The sequence below is a fragment of the Ooceraea biroi genome, chromosome 11 (assembly GCF_003672135.1).
Source record: "Ooceraea biroi isolate clonal line C1 chromosome 11, Obir_v5.4, whole genome shotgun sequence".
In the NCBI taxonomy this organism is placed as follows: Eukaryota; Metazoa; Arthropoda; class Insecta; order Hymenoptera; family Formicidae; genus Ooceraea; species Ooceraea biroi.
Window position 1 is genome coordinate 13,030,328 of NC_039516.1, and position 27,284 is coordinate 13,057,611.

The 27,284-nt window shown below is 43.4% G+C and overlaps 6 protein-coding genes across 12 annotated transcripts; 4 read left to right on the forward strand and 2 right to left on the reverse strand.

Annotated features, from left to right (window-relative positions):
* Nucleotides 1–42: 42 nt before the first annotated feature.
* On the reverse strand, nt 43–7,867 carry LOC105275349 (mucin-17). Of its 4 annotated transcripts, none has more exons than XM_020030352.2 (5): nt 7,105–7,867; nt 6,843–6,964; nt 6,604–6,756; nt 6,144–6,517; nt 43–6,016 (listed from the first exon to the last, which is right to left on the reverse strand). In XM_020030352.2, the coding sequence occupies exons 2-5, from the start codon at nt 6,961–6,963 to the stop codon at nt 2,378–2,380; spliced, it is 4,287 nt and encodes a 1,428-aa protein (XP_019885911.2). In that variant the 5' UTR covers nt 6,964; nt 7,105–7,867; the 3' UTR covers nt 43–2,377. The 4 variants fall into 4 exon arrangements, with proteins under 4 accessions (XP_019885911.2, XP_011330430.2, XP_011330429.2 ...); XM_011332128.3 differs by having other exon boundaries at nt 7,561–7,866; XM_011332127.3 differs by having other exon boundaries at nt 6,843–7,236; nt 7,561–7,866.
* Nucleotides 7,868–8,080: 213 nt separating this feature from the next.
* LOC105275348 (facilitated trehalose transporter Tret1) lies at nt 8,081–11,688 on the forward strand. 4 transcript variants are annotated; one of them, XM_026973876.1, is made up of 6 exons: nt 8,081–8,298; nt 8,953–9,033; nt 9,481–9,550; nt 9,665–9,803; nt 10,065–10,447; nt 10,512–11,688. In XM_026973876.1, exons 2-6 carry the CDS (start codon nt 8,954–8,956, stop codon nt 11,322–11,324), a joined length of 1,485 nt encoding a protein of 494 aa, XP_026829677.1. In that variant the 5' UTR covers nt 8,081–8,298; nt 8,953; the 3' UTR covers nt 11,325–11,688. The 4 variants fall into 4 exon arrangements, with proteins under 4 accessions (XP_026829677.1, XP_026829673.1, XP_026829675.1 ...); XM_026973872.1 differs by having other exon boundaries at nt 8,083–8,298; nt 9,957–10,447; XM_026973874.1 differs by lacking the exon at nt 8,081–8,298 and adding an exon at nt 8,461–8,570 and having other exon boundaries at nt 9,957–10,447.
* On the forward strand, nt 11,377–14,979 carry LOC105275346 (polypeptide N-acetylgalactosaminyltransferase 1). Its single transcript, XM_011332121.3, has 9 exons — nt 11,377–12,616; nt 12,676–12,864; nt 13,019–13,185; nt 13,276–13,450; nt 13,548–13,878; nt 13,949–14,134; nt 14,200–14,448; nt 14,525–14,671; nt 14,753–14,979. Exons 1-9 carry the CDS (start codon nt 12,408–12,410, stop codon nt 14,897–14,899), a joined length of 1,800 nt encoding a protein of 599 aa, XP_011330423.1. The 5' UTR covers nt 11,377–12,407; the 3' UTR covers nt 14,900–14,979.
* Nucleotides 14,980–15,236: 257 nt separating this feature from the next.
* LOC105275351 (structural maintenance of chromosomes protein 2) lies at nt 15,237–19,995 on the forward strand. Its single transcript, XM_011332130.3, has 8 exons — nt 15,237–15,562; nt 15,903–16,325; nt 16,404–16,682; nt 16,754–17,527; nt 17,602–18,189; nt 18,273–18,894; nt 18,977–19,230; nt 19,394–19,995. The coding sequence occupies exons 1-8, from the start codon at nt 15,395–15,397 to the stop codon at nt 19,817–19,819; spliced, it is 3,534 nt and encodes a 1,177-aa protein (XP_011330432.1). The 5' UTR covers nt 15,237–15,394; the 3' UTR covers nt 19,820–19,995.
* On the reverse strand, nt 19,889–23,475 carry LOC105275350 (ribosomal protein S6 kinase delta-1). The gene is made up of 6 exons (XM_026973871.1): nt 23,057–23,475; nt 21,833–22,978; nt 21,622–21,755; nt 20,440–21,535; nt 20,270–20,365; nt 19,889–20,157 (listed from the first exon to the last, which is right to left on the reverse strand). Exons 1-6 carry the CDS (start codon nt 23,150–23,152, stop codon nt 20,050–20,052), a joined length of 2,676 nt encoding a protein of 891 aa, XP_026829672.1. The 5' UTR covers nt 23,153–23,475; the 3' UTR covers nt 19,889–20,049.
* Nucleotides 23,476–24,669: 1,194 nt separating this feature from the next.
* LOC105275352 lies at nt 24,670–27,154 on the forward strand. Its single transcript, XM_026973795.1, has 7 exons — nt 24,670–24,946; nt 25,135–25,311; nt 25,454–25,838; nt 25,935–26,128; nt 26,257–26,589; nt 26,683–26,811; nt 26,908–27,154. The coding sequence occupies exons 1-7, from the start codon at nt 24,761–24,763 to the stop codon at nt 26,980–26,982; spliced, it is 1,479 nt and encodes a 492-aa protein (XP_026829596.1). The 5' UTR covers nt 24,670–24,760; the 3' UTR covers nt 26,983–27,154.
* Nucleotides 27,155–27,284: the final 130 nt, after the last annotated feature.

The following is a 27,284-nucleotide window of genomic DNA, read 5'->3' on the forward strand; positions in this document are numbered from 1 at the left end:
AAGAAACGGAACTTACTAAATGTTAAAATCTCTTAGCAAAAATTTGTCATTTCCTTTTATTCATATTTTTCCCCAATTACCAGTTTTTTACTCTCTCATCATCAATATTCGCAATCATATAAACGGCAACAAAGCGCACACGTACGTGACGAGGAATAAAGCTAGGTGGATTAGATGAATATCTAGAGTGGAGATAGAAAATGGAAAGGTACTCGAGAACCACGAGTACAAGAGTAAAAGAGTAAGATAGAAAAAGAATGGGAATGAGGGGGAACTGTGAACGGGAGGGGAGAGAAGGAGAATACAATTTACGACTACGAGTGTGTGAGCACAATTTCGTTTCGTTAAAGTATCTTTTTCCATGTAAGACGAAATAACGTAACGATCACAGTATTTAATCGTTAACCAATATTCTTTGTGACATAATTAACATATATGTGTGTGTGTATACATACATACACATATATATATACACACACGCACATATTTAATAATTTTTTATTATTCCATATCTCGATATACGATACGATAAGGCCTCGGACATTTCACTACCATTAGCAGTCTTCGAATATTTTCAAAATCACCCTCTCAAACTTTCATTTCCACATTAAATTTTGGTCCAAAAGTAAGATCTAAAGTCGACAAGAACTCGCTCGAAATAAAGTTAATAATAACTTCCGTTAAAAGTGATACGTAGTCTAGTAAATTGCACATTCGCGCCACATACTTTTATCACTTTAACATCGCCCTTTAAATAGACTCTATACGAGATTTCGGTTTTCTCAAAATTATTACTCATTACAGGATATTAATTAACATACTAATTCATACATTTGAAATGTAAGAACCGAGAATCTTACATTCATATATTTTTTTAACACAGATGGCCCCATATGAAAAATGTACGTGCTCTACAGAAGAATACGTCATTCAAAGATGAATTAAAGGTGAAAATATTTTGAAATTTATAAGATAGAATTGTTTCTTGATAATGTTTCTGCGCTATATAATACAACTCGATAAAATTCCTTTTAATACAATAAAGGGTTATTCAAAAATATTCAATGCTGCAGACTATATAAATTTCATATCTATCTTGTGTGATATAAAAATGTATAGTTTAGGTTTAGATAACATTTATATTAATTTAATTAATTCACCTATACCTAACATTTTTTTCCGTACACATATGTGTGCTCATTTCCCTTCTCTGAGCATTTCAATTCTCCGGCACAAGTATCTGTGCGGGCATTTTACAATCGCGTCTTTCCAAAAACTGTTATTTGTAAAAAAAAGATCCATGACTCTCTCTCTCTCTCTCTACGGTTCAGTTATTTAATGCTAACGGATAACTTGCATCTATTTAATATGCAAGAATGCATATTGTATGTTATTAAGATGATATAACGTGTTATACACTATGATATTAACAAATCAACAGCAAGCAGCATATGCAGTGTATATGCGACAAAATGATACGATCAATTTAAATATATAACTTCGTTTCAAATATATAATTGTAATTATAATAATTAAAATAAAATTGGTTTTTTTTTCTTTCGAGATCACTGCTTCTGCAACTTGTATTCACATCCCATGGAAAATTTATGTACGGCAATATATGTGTAACGAAAAATAAGATAGATATGGCATAAAGGCTGTCCCACTTAAAACGCATCATCGTTCTTTTTCTTCGGTTACGTATCTTTCATTGAATTTCGGGGGAACCGGTAACTACGCCGCGCGCGAATATATATTCTATATTAAAATATTATTTCGCGATTTTATCGTCATTACATCTAATCGTATTATTAGAACATAATGTAAAACTTTAGGGACCGCACAATTGTTCAGTAAATACAAGAATCCGATCTGAAGGATTTGTAATGGAAAAGTGGGATATGCCATATATACATATGCCTATGTATATATGCATGTACGAATGCGTAATAACAACGGGAGGCTCATTAACCGTAAATATTAGCGTTATACGTGCGCATGGAATCTAGAGACGGCCTCACAATCATCAACGTACACTTATAAAATAATGTGCTCAACACAATGATATAATATATAACTCATTTGTATAATAGAAAATAATTAGATCTTTCGCGGTTATTTACAAAAATGTACAGTCCTAACATGCCATGGAATATCTTCAACAATGGCCATAATTGCTCGTGTATGTGTGTGTGTTTCTTGTACGATACATCACGCATCATGAAAATTGCCATCTACACAATCAACTTTAATTATTTTCTTTTCATTTCTTGGTACGCGACGCAGATGACATAAGCGCAATTCTCAAATGTGTCAAATGGTTAAATGCAGCTCTCACCAATCGAAGTAGACTCGCATCCAGAAACTACTAATCCGATTACGTCTCCGCCTTGTTCTTCTGCGCTTCGGTTCTTTTACCCTGTATTTGCTCGCCAGTTGTCTTACCGAGATCCTCGTTCTTCACGGATTCGCTTGCCGCCAGATCCTTGACGCCGCTCTGAGCTTGGTTGCTCTTCGAGATGCCGTTGCGTTCTTTCGACGGGGATCGTTCCGCTTGATCGTCCCGCTCGGCCGTTTCCGCTGACGCTAACGTCTCGTCGCTACCTTCCTTGGATTTTTTATTCGTAAATTGTTCCGCCGTGACGTCACCGTTGACTTTGGTCTTCTCCTTCTTGTCCGATGCGCTCGACGCGACGTTGTCGACGGCATCGCACTTTGCCTCCGGAAGCTTCGCCGTGGAACTTTCCTCCCGACTTCGCGCGGCCTCCTGCACCTTCTGCGCCTCCGCTTCCTTGCAATGCTTTCGCTCATTGGTGGTACTCGGTCCCCCCGAGTTCTCGGTTGCTTTAGCGCTCGTAGTTGCCGCTGAGCCGACGGTAGCAGCGGTAACATCGCTATTGGTGACGCTGCAGGTCGCGGCTTGGGTTGAATTGCCAGTCTTGGAGAGGTTGAACGCGTTGAGCTCTCGTTGCGAGGATACGGGTAAGGATATCGGGACTGTCACCGGCACCGGCACCGGCACGCTCTTCGACAGGAGCAACGCGACGCTGTCAACCGTCGACGTAATCGGCGACGACTGCGGCTCGGTCTTGCCCAAGTTGAACGACGTGGACGAGATCGAGCTCGGCGATGACGTTTTGGGTGACTTGGGCGAGGACGAGTGAGTACTCGGCGGTATTCTCTGCACCGCCGGCGGTTGGCTGGACACCGGCGAGTAGCCGGTCGTCTGCGGTATGTAACTCGATCGTTGATACAGCTTGTTGATCGAGGGCGGTAGACTGCTGTGAAAGGCACTGGGGGGCGGGATACCGATGGGCGATCGTATCAGAGGATTCGGGAACCGACTGGCGTCCGGGAACGGCGGCGGAAAGTGAGAGTATATAATCCGGGGATTCGTGTTGGGCGTCGGAGACGGGATAAACGGGTTGGTCGACAGCATGTTCACCGGCGAATTTCTCGGTGATATCGGCGAGCCGGTGTTCCGGCATATGTCCCGCGAGTACGGGGTGTTCTGGTAACTCCGAGCGTTCGGCGAGTAAGGCGGCGGCGAGACGATCGGCGAGTTCACCGTGGAGACAATGGGCGAGAGCGTCTTCGGATCTATCTTCATCATGTTGAGTGTGGCACTCTTCGTGTTAGTGGTCGACTGCTCCTTCTCTTTCGCGTCGTTCGCGACGCCGTACATCGGCTTGACCCCCGAGGCCGGATTGCCGAGATACCGCGGCATGTTTCGCATCTTGAAGATCTTGGCCGGCTTCGAGGGGATCTGCTCGCTCGTGCCCTCGGAGCTGGTGATTTGCGTCTCCCTCGCCTGATTCTTCACCGCCACGTAATTGTTCTTAGACAGTGTGGGATTCCACGACTTGGGCGGATCGCGCAACGTCTTGTAGCCCATTGGTTGACTCTGCTTCTTCAGCGCCGACATTCTCTGGGTCACGTGGGTCGTCAGCGCCGACGACGTCGACACCGCGAGCGAACCGGTGGACGTCGACGAAGGTAAGGACAGCTTCGCGCCTTTGCTCTCCATCGTCATTGCGTTGCCGCTCGGCGTGTAAACCGGCACGTTCGGAATATTCGGTATGTGTTTCATGGTGGTATCCGAGTTGCCGAACGAGGGCGAGGAACTCTTCTTCGTGCTTATCTTGAGCAAGTCCGGCACGTCGGATTTGCGTACTTCTACCCTGTTCTTCTCTTTCGAGTTCTCTCCTATCTTCGCACATATATCGTTGATTTTCGAGCCGCTCGTGTTCGAGCCGATCTTCGCGCAGATCTCGTTCAGATTCGTACCCTTGGCGGTCGCCTCCTGCTTGCGCATCGACGCCTGCTTCATCAGGGATATCGGAATCGCGTCTGGACACGGAGGTACTGGACACGTGCCGGTCGACGTGGACGTCGACGTCGTCGGCTTCGACGTTGCCGCTGATGCGGCCGTTACCGTCGTTACACCTTGACTCGCGCTGTTATTCTTCAAAGACGTTGGTATGGAGTACACGCTCATCGACGACGTTTGCACGCCAAACGAAGGCATTTGGCTGCCAGACGTGGAACAAGCTACGGGTGACGGTGTGCCCAATGATTTCTCGAGGACGCCGCCGCCGTCGCTTCCACCGGCGCTCTTAAGAGTTGCCTTCAAAGCGGCCGAGGTGGTCACAAGATCGTGCACCGTGTAGGAAAACGTCGATGTCGTCTGGCTGACCGTCGAGGTAGAGACGTTCGGCACGCTGGACGCGACACTCTCGCTCGGCGTCGTCTTACTGCCGCTCTGCATGCTCTGCGACCGTTGATTCGTCGTGTCAGTGACGTGACTCGTCCGTGGAGTGCCCGAGTCCGCCGACGTTTGCGACGCGGGCGAGCTTGTCCTCTGTTCCAGCAAATTCAGAGCCTGCTGCACATCGATACCCATACCTTGACTGCCTGTCTCGTACAGAGCCGGCTGTCCACCGGATTTAGACGAGGAAACCGTTACCGGAATGTCCTGAGGCGCCGCCGACACGACCGGCTTTTGCGAGGGAGCTGCTGCCGTCGAGCACGAGACCGACACCTTGTCCGTTGCGCCCCCGCAATTCATTCGCGTCTTCGGCGCGTCCGTCGACGCCGACTTCGCGTCCAACCTTCTCGTAGCTTGAAGAATCGCTCGCTTCTCCTTCGGCACTTTTTTCGAGTAAGTGTTGTTGACTTGACCCATTTTCGGTTGGAACTGCAACTTCGCGCTCAACGCATCGATCTTCGATCCAGCGTTCGGTCCCGCTTTAGCCTCGCTCGTACCTTTCGCACCCTCTCTCTGCGTCTCGGCTCTAAAATCGGTGTTATTGTTATTTATCGACAATTTTTTCGCGTTCGTGCCATCTGCATTTTCGACAACAGGTACGTTCTGCTCGACGAGCTGCATCGCTGGCTGGCCGATGATGGTTTTCTGCAAGAGCGATTTGTCCTCGACGGTAGCGATAGTTTGATTGTTTCCCTTGACCTCGCGCGTGTCCTGTTGCGACTTCGTCGGCGCGACACAGTTCCCCATTTCGTTCGTCTGCTTCGTCGTCGTGCTTCCGTTCTGCTGAGCGATCAACGACGCACAGCACTTCGAGGCATTTTCCGATTTGACGACAGATGCATCGCTGGTGTCGGGAAACATCGGGCTTTTCGTGTCAATGACTGCAAGAATAGACTGCACGGTCTCCGCAGACTTGGAGATACCGCACTTCTCTACCAGCGAGTCCGTTTTGTCCACCGCTATGTACGAGGTGATAGTCTCCTTCGAAGTTTTCTCGTCCCGATTCTCGATTTCCGCATCCCGCTTGTGCACCGTGTTCGATATATCGGTTATGCTCATCACACCGGTCTCCGATATCTTTAACTGCACCTCCTTCCACTCACGTTTCAACGATTTCTCATCCTTCAACTCCATGGACTCGATGTCGGCGTTTGTCAACGATTTTGTGTAGTTGGCATTGTCCTCCGATAATTTTATGCGTTTTAGGGACGATTCGAATATTCTGTAGCTCAGATGTAGTGGCACTTTCTGAAATGTGACAAATGTGTGCATAAAATAAATTACGGTAACTAGATGTGGGAGTAAAAGATTGAATTATATGTATTCAAATTATATTCAATTATATTAAAATATATATATTCAATTAATTACATACCCGCCTCCAGTGATAGATGTACATTACATCCATTAACGTATAACTACTACACAACGGTTCCTCTTTGTACATTATATCAACTCTGTGTGCATCGCTCAGGCCATGCTTGGCTCTTATTAATTTTTGTAAATGAAATACTGTAACCGCCGCTGGGCACCGCAGGTATCGCCTTAAAAGAGATTTATCGTCCTCAATGACGTCCGTTTCATTTAAATCTTTTGCGTGAGGGTTGAAATACTCCAAGGACAAGCTGAGAGATTCATCTGGAGAATAGATGTGCGATTCTATGGGTTCCCCGCGAGCCTCCGGCGACATCACCTGGCTGCACACTTCTGGATGTTTCGCATAAAATTCTCTCCGACATCGCATCTCATCTGCAAGTGCAAATTTCGATGGTGAACGCTTGATCGAACGGAAAGAAACGAGGAACATCCCCTCTGCGTTAAAGAAAGAGGCGTACTTTGGTAACATCCAGGTACTAGTTTATACACAATATCTTGCAAAGTGTGATCGGGACGTATATTTAACAGTGGCCTACTTTTGTGAACCTGTACGTCGCAGATCGGGCAATACTTGTTAGCCTCCAGATACTTGACGATGCAACTTCTGCAAACTATAAAAGACCAGACAATCAGACCACCGTATGAATCAATCGACATTGTACATGTGACATTGTAGAAAGAAAGAAAGATACTGTACACGAGTGTAAGCATTCGATAATGGTAGTGGCATCGATGAAATATCCACCACACAATTTGCATGTCAATTGGTCGTTAAGCTTGGCCAAATGCGTTCGATGTCCACCGCTCTGGCCCGACATTCTGCAACGCAACATTGTTTTGTACACCGTGGTTCGATGAGACAAAAGTTCAGTTATTGATTACGACATATCGTGAAAAATAAATATTCCATTTGTCATGAATGCACAGGAATACAATTAATCTTTGTCAAAGTAACAAACCAGTGTCATAATTTTATTAGAAAATATATATGATGGGCAGATGACTGGTTAAGAACTTGTTTCATTCGCTCATTGGTAAAAGACGTGACATTTCCCAGTATCTGTACACTCTTTAGAATAGCAACTGAAACACTTTCCAGAACAAACATATCTATACACACAGCTATGTACATATACACATGTACACTTGTGTGCACATATATGTATATATGTCGATCAACAGAAATACAGAACACGCATTTAATAGATTTACTCGCGACACAATTTTACACGACGCGATTCTAGGAAGGGGAACGGTATTGGATAACGGTGCACATGAAAATTAAGGGAACGCTGATAGAGCTACGGGCAACATGTCAATCGACGAGACGCTCTCCGTCTCTCGCAAGTGCCGAACGTTAACACCGACTAATTTCATCGTTTCACACGCAATAAATGCGTTCCGGGTGAACTTACGTGACGAGCGAGGCGAGAATCGTCCGTTTTATTTGGTAATCGCCATTTGGCCTCAAAAGTCAGGAAAGTTGGGTCGGACGTAACTTATCGCGTATTGCCATCACTGCGCTGCGTCGCCTCGGCGAGATCCAATTTTCACATTCCACGAGCGATAGCACGATAGCATAAACGCACAGAAGATCGTTAAAGCAGCAATGCCGTTGAGATCTTAATTTTTCTTCAATCACTCATATTCATCGTAAAACTTGACCACCGTGACCACCGCGAGCTGCGCGTACGGTAGTAAAACAAAATGGCGGATAAACAATCCTGCACGCGACATTTCTAAAAACATCGCGCAGCACTAGATGTCGACCAATGAGGTCGTATGCTGCATTCAGCAGACTCACCAATTCGATAAAATTTTTAAGTTACTAGACTTTCTGATGAATAACGCTCCGGATTGGTCGGATTCGACCAATCCGGAAAATCTAGTAACGTTAAATTGTCCAACTGTTGAGATTTCGCATTTTATGTTGCACAACATGGTTTATAAATATGATCACACAATTTTAACATTTTACGGATAATCAACAAAGGATGTGACAGACTAAATTTCGTACCAGTAAAAAAGAAAAACCGATATTGTGCATACTGTTATGCATAATGCAATTACGAGTGAAGCAACATCTTTCGAAAATCGATCTTCTTGGCGAATAAGTGCAACAAACAGAACTTATTGACTAAATGTAAATATAGGTGAGTAACTCCGTTACAAGAAGAATTTTCTACAAAGCATTGTTACCTCCGAATAAATTTATTTGTCTGTCACTGTGAAATGTCGCGTTTACGGAGTTGTTTTTTTTTAAATAACCGCGAATTTGTGTACGCGCCTTGAAATTTTATTCCGAAAGTAACCTTCGGACCTGTCGCCCGATCGAAACATGCTGTAACGTTTTTGTGGACGCGCGCGCGACTTTTCTGTTTATTATACTTTTATATTTTGAATGACAAGTGCCGTGCGCAGAAACGTGAGTTACTTCCTGTACAGACTGCCTGATAATCTGAAAATTAATTCGAATTATCGGTTATCAGTATGTTGAGAGCACTTTTATTAATGTCACTGTCACATGATTTTGGCATATATTCATACATGAATACGCTAATTTGGCTTTATTCAGAGTTCTGCATTGTAATGAGAGATTAGAAAGAGATTTTTCCAAGAAACATTTGGTCGACGTATTTTCGTATTTTTATAATTTAAGGTGTATCAATATACATATTATATAATATATATACAAATTACTATACGTATAAAATATATTATTTTCTGAATAGTAGTGCTTGGATTCCTGTGTTTTTACGTTTTTACGTGTCGGAATCTCATAAAGCTGGATTTTCTTTATTTTACAGAATGAATAAAACACAAGAAATTGTTAATGGAAATACACATGTGACCATGGAGAAAGACAGGGAATTGCACGATGAAATTAGGTAAATTATACGAAATATAAATTAATGTCCCTTTAAATATTTAAATAATTTAAGTGATGCAAGCAGAGAACTTTTACATTTGCATTTTTAATATAAGTACACATGCAACTTGCAACACAATAGATAGATAAAACCATTTAGATATTCCTTGAAGATAAAAATAAACTGCAAACACAAAGTTGATACATATATATTTCTTTTTTTTACACAAAAACCAAGTACTCTAATAAATACCTACAATTTTTTCTTTAATGGGATTACAAGTTTTTACCATTCTGAAGACTCAGGATTTTTAGATGGAAAAAAGACATATTGCCTTGTTTTATTTTTCATGAAATGATGAGAAATTGCATTAAGAAATCCTACAAATCTATTTAGTTATATATTTTTGTTATTTTTTATATATAATTTATTGTGTGTCGGAATAAAATTTTTAATTTTTCATAGTAATTTTCTACAAAGCGTTACCAATAGAACAACAGAGGAGAAAGTTACAATGGTAGATGTAATACCACAGGCAAGTTCTTCCTAGTATTTTTTTTATTATCATTAAATACAGATTTCATGGTTGTCAATTAATTTTTAGAACTTTTAGAACGTCAGAACTTTCATGTTAAAATTTATTTTGCAGATTGTTTGTAGCTGTATACTTCATTGTATGGCTATACAGGTTGGCATAAACATGGCTTACGCTACAGTTCTCGTGGACGGTCTGGAATCCGACAATATTGAAAACATACCTATAACTGAGACCGAAGAATCTTGGATAGGTCAGTAGTTTTGCGACAATATTTAAATATTTTTGAGCTTGAGAAGTAGATTTGCATAGCATTTGATGGGCTTAAAGTAGCTGAATATATTAATAACGTAGTTTTACGTAGTGATGCTGCATATTTATTATTTTGCACCTTTTTGTTCCGTAGCAAGCCTAGTTACAATAACGATACCGATAGGATCCATTATTTCCGGTCCTCTGATGGACAGATTCGGGCGCAAAATGATTTCTTTGCTGTGTTGTGTTCCTGCAATAGTATCCTGGCTGTTGCTGATATTCGCCGATTCCATAAGTACTATTTATGCGGCTCGAGTTGTCGCCGGAATCGCAGCGGGATTGTCCACCGTCGGTCTGGTTTACATACCGGAGATCACGCATCCGAAAGTCAGAACGATAATTATGTGCCTCGTCTCGGCGTTCGTTTCGTTGGGCATACTGATCACTTGTTGCCTGGCCATATTTCTCGACTGGCGCAAAATAGCGATAGTTTTCCTCGCGTTGAACTGTTGCATCTTCTTCTCATTCCTCTACGTACCCGAGAGCCCTTACTGGCTCGCGTGCTTCCGCAACGGCATGTCCGACAAGAAAAGGGTCTGCGAGATGAGGCGCAGTCTGAGGCGGCTCAATCGGAAGCAAACGGTGAGTACGAAACGTTTCGCTTGCACCTGGGAATTTGTTAACCGGCGTAAAATCTTTTTTTTAGATGTACGAGCGAGAGTACTCGCGAATCCTGGAGGCCTACGGAAATCGCACAGTAAGTGACGAAGCGTCCGAGAGCGTAGTAGCGTCCGTAAAGAGTTACTATCACAGCTTTACGTTCCCGGAGGCCTACAAGCCGCTAACGATACTCGTGGTACTTTTCCTGTTGCAACAACTCACCGGCGCCTACGTCGTCATATTTTACGCCATTTCTGTCTTCCGCGAGATGGGTGGTACGTTCGGCAGGGGCTTGGACGAGAACAGCGCGCTCGTCATGCTGGGTATCATTCGCTTCGTCATGAGCCTAATAACAGCTTTCTACAGCCGGAGGTACGGCAGGAGGGTTCTCTGTATCGTGAGCGCGATCGGAATGGCCATCCCGATGTTCCTCGCTGGAATGTACATGCACTTTACGGTGTCGTACGACGAGAACGGCAACCTGCAGGAAACCATGGTCGAGCAAAAGTGGCTGCTGCTCTTCTTCGTCTTGTCGTACATTTGCACCAGCACGTTCGGATTCGTGACCATTCCGTGGACGCTGATCGGGGAATTGCTTCCGGTATCGATACGCGGCATCGGCGCGAGTCTCATGATCGCCTTCGCTTACTTAATAATGTTCGCCGTGGTAAAGAGCTACCCGTATATTCTCAGGTGCATAAGCATCGAGGGGATCTTTTTCTTTTTTAGCTTCTTTTCCCTGGTAGCCACAGCTTTCGTGTATTTCTTCCTACCGGAAACGTTGGGCAAGTCGTTCGCCGATATAGAAAAGTATTTCAAGAAGACAGAAACGCGTAACGCTACTCCTAGGCGCCCTTGATACTTGCACTTTTTGTTCTTGCTGTGATATGGTTGGATATGCATGAGTTTTGGATATTATTTATAATACGTTTTTTGCTAAAGAGAGTTTGCTTGGGCCATTGCGCGGTAGATGATTGTATGGTTGGTGTGTGGAAAAGTGGTTTGGATTTCAGTGCCTTTTCAGACAATAAATAATTTTGGTAGCTAATTATATAATGCTAATAGTGAGATGGGTCAATGTTATGTATATTAATTGTTATTAGATTATTGTTATTGGCGTGTGTATGTATACACACACACACACACACACCAATTATGAAGACAGTATATAAAGTAACTCCAGAAATGTTACATTAAAAAAAAATATAAATTTTGTTACATCTATTTTTTGATAAAATTTGTTTTATTTAAATGACACAATCAATTTATTTCCAAATTAAGATTCAGAAAGTCCGGCTGCTCCGATCATAAAGAAGAAAAAAAAGCTTTAAAAAGAAGAAAATGCTGATTTTACACTCAACAAACGACATTTTCCTTATCTCTCAACAAGTTGCAAAATGAACGGGGTGATTTCCTACTTGCGAACTAACATTACGCACGCGTTCTGCAACAGCGAGAGTTACGACGGAGGAAAAAGGAGGAAACGGATACGAGCCTATTAAACGTACAACCAGTCGGAGCGGTCGCATTGCGGGGCACCGACACGCACGGCTTCATTTTTAACCCTTTCCCTCTTGATTTTTTTCCCTTTTTTTGTTTCCCCTCACGTTTCTAGCGAGAAAGTGTATGTCGGGCTGGCTGGCACTTTACGGTTGTAAATACCGCGACATATGTAATCGGTTTTTAGCGCGATATCTCCCGCGTGCGTGTGCGCCGTGCTCGTAGTTGGTTCTCGCGCGATAAACCCCCGATTCACCTGTTGCAGATGTGCGCGAGACCTGAATGAAACCGCCAGCGGTTGCACGTACACGCGCGTGTCACTGACAAGTGCATCGTTTCCGCCATAACCTAACTACCGTCGACGTCGACGATAGCCGCAGGATAATTAGCATACTAATTATCCGACAGTCGCTGCAACGGCGCGATGATATATTCCTGAAAGATGATGTTTGCTCGCCGCAAAGCAGTGCTGAAGTTGTCATTTTTCATGCTCTACGTAATCGGCGTCCTGGTCATCGCCAGACGAGTGTTCCGCGCCAGCGACAGTCCCAGCGCTTCCAACGGTCACCTGCCGTTTCCACGACGAATCGACAATAGCTCCCAGAGGCAGAGCGATGTGGACGTCGCGTTGCAGAGACTGCGGAAGGAACGGTGAGAACCTCGCGTTTAATCCGTTTAATAATATTTTGTTTAACATATGCGGTATGCAGGTACGAGGAGCAGATATTGAAATTGGAGTACGGCGTTGTGCCTGGCCTGGGGGAGGATGGGCAGCCCGCTTATCTCTACGGCAAGGACAAGATTCAGGGTGAAGCGGCGCTCGCGAAGAAAGCGCTCAACATCGTCCTCTCGAACAAGATATCGTTGACCAGAAAATTACCAGATGTACGCAACCCACTGTAAGAGTTTGATGTGTGTAGTGCGTAGCATTTAAGAGAAAGTGATTATTTTCATGCACGCTGAAGTGTATCTTCCTTTCTCGTTTTCTCCCCGAGTTCTCCCTAAATACACGCGGATTTTACATTTATTTATTATTTATTCTTATTTTTGCAGATGCGCGAATCTTACGTATGACGCATCACTGCCCAGCGCCAGCGTAATTATCATTTTTTATAATGAACCGTGGAGCGTTCTACTGCGCACAGTGTACAGTGTCCTGGGTGGTTCCCCGTCGCACATATTAAAGGAGATTATTCTGGTCGATGATCACAGCGAAGAAGGTACTGAAATGAATTATAATAAAGAGCATCCAAATAATCGAACAAGTTCTGGTTGAAATATTTATTTTATCAGTCTCTCGACTTTTGCAGAAGAGCTTCAGGAGCAACTGAATTATTACATCTCGACGCGTTTACCCGCGAAGGTCAGGCTGCTGAGATTACCGCGTAGACAGGGACTGATACGTGCTCGCCTTCATGGAGCTAGAAATGCTGCGGGCGACGTTCTCGTCTTCCTCGACGCACATTGCGAAGTCATCAAAGACTGGTATTAATTTGAGTGGAAGACACTTTATGTCTGCGAACTTAGCTTTGAAAAAATCAAAATAAATTGCAAAATTTATTAACGCACACTCGTGTTGCAGGTTGCAGCCTCTGCTGCAGCGGATAAAGGATAACAAGAACGCCGTGTTGATGCCAATAATTGACAACATATCGGAGGAAACGTTGGAGTATTTTCACGACAACGACGCGTCGTTCTTCCAAGTCGGTGGATTCACGTGGTCGGGTCACTTCACGTGGATCAAAATTCAGAAGCACGAGATCGAGTCGCGCTCCTCCCCCATATCGCCAACCAGGTCGCCCACTATGGCAGGCGGTCTGTTCGCCATCGACAGAGAGTACTTCTGGCAACTTGGCAGCTACGATGATAAGATGGACGGTTGGGGCGGCGAGAACCTGGAGATGTCTTTTCGAGTGAGTCAGATTTCTCCAGTATACGACTTATACACGACTTATACGACTAATGTCGACCATCTACCAGTAGATTTGGCAGTGCGGCGGGTCATTAGAAATCATCCCTTGCTCACGAGTCGGCCACATATTCCGAAACTTTCATCCGTACAAATTCCCGAACGACAAGGACACTCACGGGATAAACACCGCCCGTTTGGCGTTCGTATGGATGGACGAGTACAAGAGATTATTTCTGCTGCATCGTAGTGAGTTCAAGGTAACATTAAACGTTAATCGATTATCAATCGCTGCATTTTGTACAGTCAAATGTAACATTCGCAGGACAATCCGAAACTCATCGGGGATGTAAGCGAACGTTTGGAGTTACGTAGAAAGCTCAAGTGCAAGAGCTTCAAGTGGTACCTCGACAACGTTTATCCCGAGAAATTCATCCCCGACGAGAACGCGCTAGCGTATGGGCGCGTCAAGTTGCGCAACAAGCAGCTCTGCTTGGACAATCTGCAGCACGAGGAGGATAAACCGTATAATTTAGGCTTGTACAGTTGTCACACTAAACTGTATCCGAGTCAGGTGAGTCAGTTCGATTCAGATTTATTTTTGTGCTGCCAAAATAGTGGAAACGCTTCAACGTATCTCTGCAATTTAGTTCTTCTCTTTGAGCAAATCCGGCGAACTGAGGAGGGAAGAGACCTGTGGGAGGATACTGGACGTCGACAGCTCGAAGTCGTACGTGCAAGTTCAAATGTCCGAATGTGATGACGGAAATGGCGAAAAAGACTGGATATTAACAAAGGTACTAGAAATATTAACAGATATTGTTATTGTCTCATTGAATAAACAAAAATCACATATCACGCTTTAATTACATTTACAGGACGGCAGAATAATACACGTGGAGACCGGCTTCTGCCTCGACGGTACCGAGTTGCACAGCAACGAGAACGTACGGGCAGCTCGCTGTGCCAATGTGCCTGATCAACTTTGGAAATTCGACTTTTATACTCGTAGTGCTCAGGTGTAGCACATTCTGCAATACTCTTCGCTTACGCGGTATTTCTGGTGCCTTCAATTTGTGAAATAAAGAATTTTTTACACACTGTTTCCTGGCTGTAATCGAGTTGTTCTTCGCTCAATATTTATCTCTTTCTATTTTTCCTTTTTGTTGTTTTTTTTTTATTTACATAATATCGAAAGAATATTATTCGAATCTCGTTTTTCAAATTATTCGTAGATTTTTGTGATAACTTACCGACGGTCCAATTATCGATCACGGTAAAATTTCCTAGCGTCGGCTAGTAATAATTCTAGACGCTAAGCAATTGTTCCCACGTAAAACTAGTGGATTTTTGTGCGAGTACTCGCGTGATTGTCGTACTGCACGTGCATATTCGGTTGGATTATCGGTTTGAACATTTGAATGTGTGTTCAAACTTGGCAGGGAATGCGGTAGCTGTGTCGGAGCGCGTCGTACCAGCTCATTGTGACGTCGTGACAGTTCGCCGTTTACTCTGATAAAATGTTTATCAAATCGATGGTGTTGGAGGGATTCAAATCCTACGGCAAGCGAATCGAGATAACCGGGTTTGACAAGGAGTTCAACGCTATCACGGGGTTCAACGGCAGCGGCAAGTCCAACATCCTGGACGCGATATGTTTTGTTTTGGGTATCACAAACCTTGGCCAAGTAAGTTTCGTGCGTTACAATTTGTTTCTTCCATCAAGCGTTTATTCATGCTGTTCACGCTGCATTTCTATACACAGTCGTATTCTCGTATCGTAATTGTCACAACACAATCGCGCCAAATTGCAACAAGGGTGTCATAATGCGCAATAACAAAGATTTTTGGCACTGATTTTTAATATTGCGAAATTGTCAAAAATTATATTACGTAAAATAATCGTTTTTAAAATTTGTTAACCTTAAATGTCAGTATTTTTGTCAGTATTTTAAGTTGGAGTTTATTAATTAACGATGATTAACTCTTGTTAATCTACTGGAATAAAGCTGATTTATTTCGATATAGGTACGTGCTACTTCTTTGCAAGATTTGGTGTACAAATCAGGTCAGGCCGGGATAAAAAAGGCCAGTGTTACGATAATATTTGACAACCGTGACAGAGAGTCGTCGCCTATGGGTTATGAACATTATGAAGAGATAGTGATCACAAGACAAGTAATAATTGGCGGCAAAAATAAATATATGATCAATGGGATAAACGTACCAAATAAGCGTGTACAGGACCTGTTCTGTTCGGTCCAGTTGAATGTAAATAATCCGCATTTCCTAATTATGCAAGGTAGGATAACAAAAGTGTTGAACATGAGACCGGCAGAAATTCTGTCTATGCTCGAAGAAGCGGCTGGTACAAAAATGTACGAAAAGAAGAAACAGTCCGCGCTGGTCACCATAGAGAAGAAGGATACCAAGTTAAAGGAGATAAATGACGTACGTTATTCGATTACTGACAATTTTATTAATACTTTGGATATACATGTCCTGATATTCAATTGCTGTGTGTTTCAGATTTTGAACGAGGAGATTGGTCCGAAGCTGAACAAATTGAAGGAGGAGAGAACACAGTACGTGGAGTTTCAGCGGATCGAGCGAGAGCTTGAGCACAGCAAAAGAATATATCTCGCGTGGAAGTACCTCGCTGCTCTGAACGTTAGTCAGAAAACCGAGGAGGACGTTAAAACTGTGCAGAACAAGATAGATTCCAAGTCGGAGGGTATAGCCGCCGGTGAGGAAGAGATTAAGGACATAGAAGAGAAGTATGCCGAACTACAAAAGAAGAAGGAAGCGGTATGATTTTTTCCTGAAATTGCTTTAATAATAATAATAAATAAACAATAACATCGAGCGATTTTCGACAGGAAAAAGGCGGCGTGTTGGAGTCCCTGGAGCAGGGATTGCAAGAGCATGAGAAGAAGCAGTGCAAGTTATCAGCCGAGGCAAACAGTAACAAGGAGAATATGAAGAGAACGAAGAAGACGCTGGAGCAAATAAAAATCAACATAACGGACGACAGAAATGTACTTGCATCGAAAGAAAAGGAAGTGGAGAAAGTCGGGGGACTCTTTCAGAAATTGAGAGAGATGGATCAGAAAGACTCGGAGGCGGTACTGGAGGCGCAACAGAAGTACCAGAAGGTCAGCGCTGGCTTGCTGGAGAGCGAGGACGGCGAGAACGCGACGTTGGAGCAGCAGCTGATAAACGCGAAGCAGAATATAACCCAGGCGCAAACGGAGCTCAAGCAGTGCGAGATGATGCTGAATCACAACAGGCAGCAGTTGAGCAAGAGGCAGAAGGACACACGTAACACCGAGAATGAGTACAAGAAGTACAGCGCCGACCTGGAGAGAAAGGAGAAGGATTTGAAAAACCTGGAGAACGAATTGCAAAAGTTGAACTACAAGGATGGTTACGCGGAGGACCTGAAGAATCAGAGGAACGCGTTGATCGCGGAGATCAGGCCGTTGCGGGAGAAACTGGATCAGTTCGAGTCGAGGTATCCCCAAACGAGGTTCGAATATCGCGATCCCGAGCCCAATTTCGACGCCAGATCCGTAAAAGGCATTGTGTGCAAGTTAATCAGCGTGAAAGATAAGAAGGCCGCGTATGCCCTGGAGGTTGCCGCGGGCGGAAAGGTAGTGTCTCTCGGCGCCAAGTTTTCTACGACAGTTTTTTTCACGTTTGTATCACGAGCGTACTTGTGTTTCAGCTTTACAACGTGATAGTCGACACGGAGACCACGAGCAAAAAGATCCTCCAGCACGGACAGCTGCAGCAACGAGTCACGATTATCCCGCTCAATCGCGTGGCTGGTAGACTTATGGATCAGCAGACGATCGACCTGGCGAAAAGGCTGGTGGGGCAAGAGAACGTTCAACCTGCCCTGTCCCTCATAGATTTTCCCAGTGACGTTAAATCGGCGATGGCGTGGGTGTTCGGCCAGATATTTGTGTGCAAGGACATGGAAACTGCCAAGAAAATAGCATTTCACGAGAGAATAATGAAGAAATGCGTTACCCTGGAAGGCGATCTCTTCGATCCCGCTGGCACGTTATCCGGTGGCGCTCCGTCGAAAACTGGATCGGTTATACTGAAACTGGAAGAGCTGAAAGATATCCAAAACGAGGTGAACAACAAGGAACGTCTCTTGCGAGACATAGAGACCTCTTTGCAAAATGTTGCAAAAACCGCAGAGAAATACGCATCGTTGAAACAAAGGCACGACTTGTTGACTTACGAGATCAGCATGGTGCGGCAGAGACTGCAGCAAACGAGTCATCATAAAATCAAGGAAGAGGTAAGAGAATCTGCACGCGTAATCTGAATTTAATATTATTTATTTAATTTAATATATATTTTATTCTTGACATATGTTTTTAGGTGGATTCTTTGAACGCTGCCATCGAAGAGCTCACGCAACGGATGGCCACGGCAAGGAATTTAGAAAAAGATAGCACGAAACGTGCAAAGGACATAGAGGCTCAGTTAAAAGACGCAGTGAACATTCGCGAGAAACAATTGAAGGAAGCGGAGAATCAACTGAATATATTAAAGAAAAAGGCGGAACAAAGTCGCAAAGAGTGGCAGAAGAGGGAACAAGAATCGGAAACGCTGGAATTGGAGATAAAGGAGTTAAAGAAGACCATCGAGAGCGGTAATGAGCAGTTACTCCAGACGGAGGGAGAGTACAGTGCGTTCGAACAGAAAGGACAAGCCCTGCAAGAGGAATTGGAAGAAACGAAAACCAGAGTGAAGGAGCTTCAGAGCAGCATTAAGGAGCAAAAGGATATCATTAGCCGGCAGAACAAGGATATGCAGAGGCTGATAGCAAGGAAGGAGGATATTATCAAGCAGAACAGGGATCTGGAATTGGACATCAAAAAATTGAATCACGAGATCAATGATATAAAAAAATGCGCGGCAGATTGCAGGCATAAAGTTTCGGAGCTCGTAAGAAGGTACGACTGGATCGAGCAAGAGAAAGCTTACTTCGGGAAGAAAGGTATTTAGTTAAAAAAAAACGTCACGTGTGATTAGGTGATCGAAAGAAACGCGTCATGTACATTTTTGTTATCTGTATCTAGGCGGAATCTACGACTTCCAAGTTAACAGACCAGACGAGATGGAACAGAAGGTGCAGCATCTGGAAGGACTGCGGGAGAAGCTGTGTCGCAATATAAACACCCGATCGATAAATCTTCTCGACAAAGAAGAAGAGCATTATAATGACACAGTAAAAAAGAAGAGAATTGTCGAAACCGATAAGAACAAGATCCTCGAAACGATCAAGCACTTGGATGAGAAGAAGAAGCAAACTTTGATCAAGGCTTGGGAGCAGGTAAAGCGAACGAAACGAGCGTTGTGTAATATTTAAATTTATTGTCGAGAAATTTGTCGAAAATTTAGATTTGATGTATGTGTTAATTGACAATATCTGATATACGTTAATTAATTCATTAATAAATATCTGATATATATTTTAATTAATTCGGCTTCTCTAGGTGAACAAGGACTTCGGCTCGATATTCAGCACCCTACTACCCGGAGCTCAGGCGAAATTGCAGCCACCGGAGAACGAAACGATAACGCAGGGCTTGGAAGTGAAGGTCGGATTTTCGGGTGTGTGGAAGGAGTCACTGGGAGAATTGTCCGGCGGTCAGAGGTCCCTGGTTGCGTTGTCGTTGGTCCTAGCTATGCTCCTTTACAAGCCTGCGCCGCTTTACATCCTCGACGAGGTGGACGCTGCCCTAGATCTCTCGCATACAGAAAATATAGGTACGATGTTGAAGAAACACTTCAAGCATTCGCAGTTCATCGTCGTGTCCCTGAAGGACGGTATGTTCAACAACGCTAATGTTCTGTTCATGACTAAGTTCGTCGACGGTATGTCGACGATAAATAGAACGGAGAAAGTAAAATCCAAGTGAGCAGCGAAGTGAATCCCGCCGCGCGTACCTCTAGCTTTACGGTAATGAAATATTTTTGTATTACCTCTTGAGACTACTTATTTTCTTTATAACATTGAGATACAGATTCTTCATTTGTACAGATTATTTCGTATTCCCGTTATGCAACAATACACAATAAATACTTGTATTACTAATTCTATTAACAATTATATAAAATTTATTAACCGTGTGTAATAACTGTGCGAGCATTACATTGGAGAAATATCGACTATATTGGACCAATCGATCTCGGCGAAGAACGAGTGACGCTTTATTTCGTCTACCGTTAGTCGCTCGTCCGGATAATATTTTAGCATCTGTAAAACAAAGCGATATACATTATCAGATAATATTATTATTTTTAATTCACTTTATATAATATTATAGATTATTATATTTATATGATTATAATTCTTGACATAAACTTACACCACATAGTAAAGATTTTCCGCTTGCCGATAGGTTGCTAGGAATGTTAAGTGCGGAATGTGAATGAAACAATCCTGGATGTTTCGCGACGAAAGTCTGCGAAAGATAAGCAATATTATTATCAAGACGCAAATCGTCGTTCTCACATTTAAATATTCAGTTTTACGTACAGCGCCAGTAAGTAGCTCGTACAGGATAACTCCGACACTCCAAATGTCTGTGGCGGTTGTAACAGCAACAGTCGGAGAAAACCTGACCGATTCGGGCGACGAGTACGGATGCGTTAGTTTCGACAGCTCGACATCACGTTGCGGCACGATATAAGTGAGCCGCACGTGTCCCGCCTCGTCGAGAAGAATATTATCCGGGTTGAGATCGAGGACTAGTACGTCCTGTCGATGAAGTGCCTCCAACGCTAGCAGAATCTCGGCCACCCACGTGCGAATTATGCCTTCGGGAATTTGCCAGAGTTCTTGCTCCTCCTCTACGTCATTCTCCTTACATGGATATTGCGCTTCATCGATACAGTTGATGTTTGAAAAACGATCCGATATATTTTTAGTGTCATGTTTCTCAGAGATGCGAATCGTATCATTCGAGACATTGTGCATTGACGTAATCCTCGAAGCGGAGTTATCGATCGCTCGTAAATCGCTCGTCTGATTTTTCCCAAGCGAATCATGAGCCGCGCAATTTTCTTTTAATGCAGGCGCGCAATGGTTCCCCGTTCTGTCGCGGTTCTCGCTGTTGTTCGCGGAGAACAGGGGACTAGCATCTTTTAAAATGATTTTTCTTACAAAACTTTTCGTCGAGAAATTCCCGTTGACCGTGATATCGTCCACGCTACTGGATAATGTGAGATGCGGCTCCTGAGATATCTGCGTAACGGCTCGCGCATTCGATAATGACGCTGCGTTGCCCGATTGTCTCGAGTCAGCAGATTCGTTCAGTCGACTCGCGATGGAGTTGCTCCTCTTCAACGTGGCGCTGACAGACTGCAATAATTTCTGTGACTTTTCTAACAGTTGTATAGTAGGCACCTCTGTACTGTAGATCTCACTTTGCACAGACGTCGAGTGAATTTTGCCCTGCAGTTTATTATTTTGTATAATGTTATTGATCTTTCTCAGCTTGATGGCATCTTCATTGACCTCGTCGTTATTGAGTTCTTTCGTGTATGCACGATTGGAAATCACGTTGGTGGTGTACGGCAGACTGTCGGATGTTCCGTAATGCAGTCTTACGAAGTCCCACAGTTTCCCGCAGCTGTAACAAGAGCGGTTACTGTAACAAACCCGATCGCGGACGGGACATCGCAAGCGAAATTCTTTTTATTATACTTTTATTGTTACCTCGCATACTGCAGGATCAAGAACACGGTTGTTTCAGTCTCGACGCACGCGTATAAGTGTACCATGTATGGCACTTGTCCCCGTAACACGTAGTCACTTATATTATTCTCGTGACTGGAAGATTTCTCTACCGGCTGAAATTACCGATTTACTGTTACAACCGCAAACTATTTTTTTTAACCGTTACCTGCTATATTAAATTATCATTTACCTTTATTATCCTGTCGCAATTCGCGCGTACGTCCATCACGAGCATCACCGACTTCATCGCTTTAAGTACTTTGTAGTATTGCAGCTCCGACACCGGCTTGTTCACTACCGAGACGTTGCAGTTCAGGTATCTGTTGTACAATTGCTCCGCCTGCGTCAAGTACTTCGATATTTTATCCTTTATGCTCACGACCCTGGCGCCGTTCGGGTCGTACTGCACGCCGTTAATGAGACACGATATCCCCAGTTTGTATTGCATGAAAGCCTCCTCGTACTCCGCTATGGATTCGTGCTTGAACGCTGCGCTCATATGGCCGGCAGCTATCAAGAGGTACTGCGTAGGGTCTGGCTGCGTTTGTGAAAGCTCTACCGCTTCCTGTGATATCGCGGAGTACGTAGAGTGCTCCGTGTTGTGGTTCGAAAGACTCTTACTGATATTGTTATTCAAACTATCGAATCCCAACTCGTTGTTCAACGCCGTTGCATTGTTCCTGTTCAAATTTGTGTTCTTCACGTTTTGTACATTGCAGTCCTCGGCAACGGTATTTTGTACATACAATTTGGTCGTTTTGTTGCTTTGTTCATCCTTCGTCGCGGTTACACTCTGCAAATTGATCGTGCCGTGAGATTCGTTCGTTCGAGATTCCGTAAATTCGTTCTCGTTCGTGTCGGTATTCGGTACTGTGGAACACAGATTCGTCGAGACATCAGAAGGCGTTTTAGGCAGACAGAGAGCGGTTTGAAAAGTATCGCGCGCCGTATTATCGTTCACAATTAAGGGATCATTCTTGGCAGCGATACGATCCTCCTCCGACGTATCGGAACGCGTTGGACTCGAGGAGTGCGTACGATTGCTGCTGCACTCCACGTGACTAGATTCAAAAAACGTTATAAAAATATCGCTCGAATATAAGTACGAGTATCTCCCGACGAACTCCAAGAACTTGAGGGCATATTTCTTCCTCTCCTCGACGACCTCGGCCTCGAATCTGCCGAAGTACTTTGACTTGGGGAGAGTCGGGAAACTCTCCTTTATCCCTAAACGCTTGTGTAAAACACCGAGTTCTGAGTGGAGTTTCTTGAAGTCGTTGTAGCGCTTCCATACAGACACCTTCGATACCTCCTCGTGAGAGGCTTTCAGGAATATCTGCAAAATATGTTCGAAACTTAACGATAGTAAAATCTAGAGAAAAACCGCAACGATTTTGCCAAGTATGCAGCGTACCATAGAAGTGACTTTGTAAATTGTGAAACCCTTCTTGTGCCGTTTCGTCTCGGTGATTATAAAGCGCCTGATCCATTTGTCTTTCGACGGTGCCATTATCTAAATCATAGTATCTAGCGAGTCCTTTATTTAACAGCGTTTATTGATACTTGTCATGATCAATGAGATGTAAACTGTAAGATCGTTATTCCGGAGTTTGTTTCATTGCGTGCTTGTACGCGTAAAATTGACATAACGACAACGTCAATAACCCTGAGAATGATATGTATTCTTTTACGTTGCTCGCAGTTCTGTGGAACTCGTGAAAAGCGTGGTTTTACATCTTATAACCGAAAGAAAATCGAAGATATTTACCGCACACCGTCACTCGATTGTCACCACTGTCATCAGTCGTCACTCGTCACGAGACGAGAGAGACGAGAAGGAAGGCGAGTGGCTCGCCGCCATTACAGAACGTCGCAATGCTAGGGAATAATGCATGCTTCCATGCAGAGGAGGGGCACTAGATATATCTAGTGACTTTACCCGCGTGTATTGAGTCGATTGAGCGTGACTAGAGAACCTCAAGTAAGCTGCGTACCTCAAGTAATGTCCCAGTGTATCATTTTATCCTTGTTGTTCATTCGCTGAACAACAAGGATAAAATGATACACTGGGGCACTCGGGTGATGTTTCCGAACGCAGCCTAAGAGTATGGACAACGTGGATTCGCACCTGATTGGTCTAGTTTCTAGTGGGATCGAAAATGGCGGAATTGAGGTTTATCAATTAAGGGACTCTATCTAAAATACATCTTTGTAGTGTAACGCTACACTACTGCTCCGCGTTAGGCTGAAGTCACATGGCACGTATTTTCTGCGTAATGCCTCCGGCACACCAGCGCGACGCGACACGCGATGCGCGATATGCGACGTGCGATATCCAATGAGCGTACAGTGTTTATGGAAAAGCTGTACGCTCATTGGATATCGCACGTCGCATATCGCGCATCGCGTGTCGCGTCGCGCTGGTGTGCCGGAGGCATAACCGCGTAACCATAGGCATAGTAAAAATAGACCGAGCGTGTTCTCAACTTGGCAGTGAATCACAGGTAGAAAAAGAGAGAAAGCAGGCGAATGATTGCTCTCTCTCTCTAAGGAAAGAAGAGTGGGGGTAAGAGCGGAGAGTGGGGAAGACGCGAACAGAGAGAGAAAGAGATCCTCCACCTACTTTCCGTCCTTTTCTAGCTGTGCTTCACGTTTTGCGCTTCACGCTCGGTCTATTCTTACTATGTCTATGCGCGTAACCAATCAAATCTGCCTGCAGAAGCTGATATCCAAATAAAACAATGTGATTGGTTACGCGGTTACGCGTTACGCAGAAAATACATGCCATGTGACTTCAGCCTTACGCAGAAAATACGTGCCATGTGACTTCAGCCTGAATTCACCCTTACACTAATTTTTTTAATCCTTAAAGTAAGGAAGGTTATATTGTATACTCCTCATAGATAGTGACCATACTAGTGACAAACGAACGCCATTTTCGATCCACGATGTCCATACTCTTACTTGAGGTTCTCTAAGCGTGACGATTTTAGCTGACGGTTGCAAATCTTGTTGCGTGCGTTACTTCGTGCCGCAGTCCCGTTCCGAATTCCACTCGCGTTGTTGCCGCCGCCGTCGAGGAAAATTGGAAACGGAAAGGAAACGAAATTGAAACGATATGACCGACGTCGCCAGCCAGCAGGGGATCACGCACATTAAATGGAACAATTATCAAAGCCACCTGTCCGACGTCGTGCGAGATCTCCTCGCGGACAATTGCATGGTCGATGTCACGCTGTGCGCGGCTGGCCAGCGAATCCAGGCGCATCGCATCGTGCTGTGCGCGTGCAGCACTCTGTTCCATGTAAACAATTCGGATTTGAATTCGATTTGATATATCGCGCGATGTATATATGTTATGATTGATCGTTGAAAAATACGATTGTATATTATTATTATTATATATATATATTATATATACATAATGTAACACATGTTGACGTAGAGGCCAACCACCTTGGGGTAGTTGGTGTAATGTCACGCAATTTTTAGGAACTCCTCAGTCAAGTGACAGAAGATTATTCGACGATTATTTTGAGCGATATATCTCCTCGGGATATCCAATCAATTATCCAATTCATGTACCATGGTGAGGTCCGGGTGCCTGTGGAAGATATCAGCAGCTTACTCGAGGCTGCACGATTGCTGAAGATAAGCGGTCTTATTGATGTTAGTGCTGGACTGTATGGTTTGATTTATTGTTACTAAATTACTAGTTTAGTCAGAATTTAATTAGATTCTATTTTTCTTAATTACAATTTTAACATATTAACTTCGTTGGTTTGTAATTATTGCACAATGTCCCCGGCAGATAGATGAAGTCGTGGAGAGTGAAACTACTATAAACAGAAAAGAGTCTGCCGAAGAAACCGCTGCAGGGATAGACGAAAGTGAAGAAGGTACTTCTGGGGCTCTCGACAAGGATCTACAGGAGCAAGCCGGCGCCGAGAGTTGTGTCCTGAATAAGAAGAAGAAACGTCGTCGCGATATTGCAAAGAGGGATTACAACGACGATATGCTGGCATCTGCGATTAACGATTTAAAATTGGGACAGACTTTAATAGAGACTGCCACTAAGTATAATATACCACGCTCAACATTGTACATGCGGGCGAAGGCATTGGGCATACACTTAAATGCATCGAGAAACGGATATCCTGTGGAATGTATGAACGCAGCGATAACTGCCGTGATCGGTCAGCGTTAAATTTATTTTCATTTAAATCGTAAAACTTGAGCTAATAGATTTTTAAAATTAATACATTTTTAAATCATTTAATAATAACAAACAGGTGGCTCAAGCTTGCAGCATGCATCAGAGATGTTCCGAATTCCCAAAACTGTATTGTGGAGACGTATGCAAAAGGAGGGCTACCAGATCTTGCGTCCCGAAATGAAGAGATCGTACGCCCTAGGCACGAGAGAGGCTGCTGTTAAAGCTCTGGAAAGGGGAGAGAATCTGACAAAAGTTGCATTGGAATTTAAGGTAAATTTGTTAAAGTTGCTTTGTCTTTGCTTTTTCCTTCTTTACCTTGTCAGTCACTCTCTTTCTCATTCTCATTTTTTATTTGTACCAACGAAGAAAACAATTGTTAACTGGATTTGACTTGGCAGATACCGAAGACAACGTTGTTCAGGGACAAGGCGCGACTGGTGGACGAAGGTAAATTGCCACTGTCGTTTTGGAAGAAGCGCAAAACCGAGAATGAGGAATTGAAGAAATCGCGATTGGAGGAGGCTGTGGCCGCCTGCAAGGGTGGTAGAATGTCGCAGGCTGCGGCATCGATGACGTATCACATTCCGAAAACTACCATATGGCGGAAACTTCAGCAGGATGGGAAAAAGGTGGAGAGATCGACGAGTGTGAAGAAGCAACAACGGCTGATGGAGCCGATACACAACACGGAAGTTAAACCGCAAGAAAGTTCCAATTTTAACTATTGCGAGGTAACGTATAAATAACGTATAGATTATAAAAATATGTTAATTTAAGCTCTTAATATTGTATATATGTATATTAATAAAATGTACAATACACAGGTCTCATCGGAAATACCTATAACGTACATAAATGAAAATAGCATACCCGAAGATTCCGTGATAATCTTAACAACGGATGAAATAGACGAGTTAAACTTGGAAGAAGGGAGACAGATAATTGTAAATTCGGTACGTAAAATGCAATGTAATTTATAATAAACTTACTTAAATAATCGATTAATTAATTGTTACTTTTACTGCTATAACTGTTTTTATTTCCCTTAGGAATCTGGACAAGAATACGTTCCATGTACAATAAGCATCGAAGATAATTCTAACTATCTGAAAGCTGAGAGTTAATGGTACAAGTACAATGTATTAGAATAATTTAATTATATGTGTATAGTGTACAAATGTGTGTGTATATGTATATAAATAATATATACTCTTTAGAGAATTTTATTATATTAATATGTTTCATTATATTATTTTCTTTTTATTGAATATTTAAGATGGAGAGGTAACATAAGGATATCCTTGCAAACAAACTCGTTTTATTTCAACAATTATTTTTCATATAAATTTTCCTTTTTTCATATTTTGTAAAGTGGGACACTTATGGATCAAACTAGCTTGATTATTTTTTTTATGAGTTATAAAAA

What these genes read in the sequence shown, in the direction of transcription:
- LOC105275346 (XM_011332121.3), top strand. Translation starts at nt 12,408, where the DNA reads ATGATGTTTGCTCGCCGCAAAGCAGTGCTGAAGTTGTCATTTTTCATG. An exon ending in CCAGATGTACGCAACCCACT is followed by an intron (nt 12,865 to 13,018) that starts GTAAGAGTTTGA and finishes TTATTTTTGCAG; the next exon opens with ATGCGCGAATCTTACGTATG. An exon ending in CGATGATCACAGCGAAGAAG is followed by an intron (nt 13,186 to 13,275) that starts GTACTGAAATGA and finishes CGACTTTTGCAG; the next exon opens with AAGAGCTTCAGGAGCAACTG.
- LOC105275348 (XM_026973872.1), top strand. Translation starts at nt 8,954, where the DNA reads ATGAATAAAACACAAGAAATTGTTAATGGAAATACACATGTGACCATG. An exon ending in GACCGAAGAATCTTGGATAG is followed by an intron (nt 9,804 to 9,956) that starts GTCAGTAGTTTT and finishes TTTGTTCCGTAG; the next exon opens with CAAGCCTAGTTACAATAACG. An exon ending in GGCTCAATCGGAAGCAAACG is followed by an intron (nt 10,448 to 10,511) that starts GTGAGTACGAAA and finishes TCTTTTTTTTAG; the next exon opens with ATGTACGAGCGAGAGTACTC.
- LOC105275351 (XM_011332130.3), top strand. Translation starts at nt 15,395, where the DNA reads ATGTTTATCAAATCGATGGTGTTGGAGGGATTCAAATCCTACGGCAAG. An exon ending in GTATCACAAACCTTGGCCAA is followed by an intron (nt 15,563 to 15,902) that starts GTAAGTTTCGTG and finishes ATTTCGATATAG; the next exon opens with GTACGTGCTACTTCTTTGCA. An exon ending in AGGTTGCCGCGGGCGGAAAG is followed by an intron (nt 17,528 to 17,601) that starts GTAGTGTCTCTC and finishes CTTGTGTTTCAG; the next exon opens with CTTTACAACGTGATAGTCGA.
- LOC105275349 (XM_011332127.3), bottom strand. Translation starts at nt 6,978, where the DNA reads ATGTTGCGTTGCAGAATGTCGGGCCAGAGCGGTGGACATCGAACGCAT. An exon ending in TATCGAATGCTTACACTCGT is followed by an intron (nt 6,757 to 6,842) that starts GTACAGTATCTT and finishes GGTCTTTTATAG; the next exon opens with TTTGCAGAAGTTGCATCGTC. An exon ending in ACATCTATCACTGGAGGCGG is followed by an intron (nt 6,017 to 6,143) that starts GTATGTAATTAA and finishes GTCACATTTCAG; the next exon opens with AAAGTGCCACTACATCTGAG.
- LOC105275350 (XM_026973871.1), bottom strand. Translation starts at nt 23,152, where the DNA reads ATGGCACCGTCGAAAGACAAATGGATCAGGCGCTTTATAATCACCGAG. An exon ending in TTTACAAAGTCACTTCTATG is followed by an intron (nt 22,979 to 23,056) that starts GTACGCTGCATA and finishes CATATTTTGCAG; the next exon opens with ATATTCCTGAAAGCCTCTCA. An exon ending in ATTGCGACAGGATAATAAAG is followed by an intron (nt 21,756 to 21,832) that starts GTAAATGATAAT and finishes CGGTAATTTCAG; the next exon opens with CCGGTAGAGAAATCTTCCAG.
- LOC105275352 (XM_026973795.1), top strand. Translation starts at nt 24,761, where the DNA reads ATGACCGACGTCGCCAGCCAGCAGGGGATCACGCACATTAAATGGAAC. An exon ending in AGCGATAACTGCCGTGATCG is followed by an intron (nt 25,839 to 25,934) that starts GTCAGCGTTAAA and finishes AATAACAAACAG; the next exon opens with GTGGCTCAAGCTTGCAGCAT. An exon ending in GACAGATAATTGTAAATTCG is followed by an intron (nt 26,812 to 26,907) that starts GTACGTAAAATG and finishes TATTTCCCTTAG; the next exon opens with GAATCTGGACAAGAATACGT.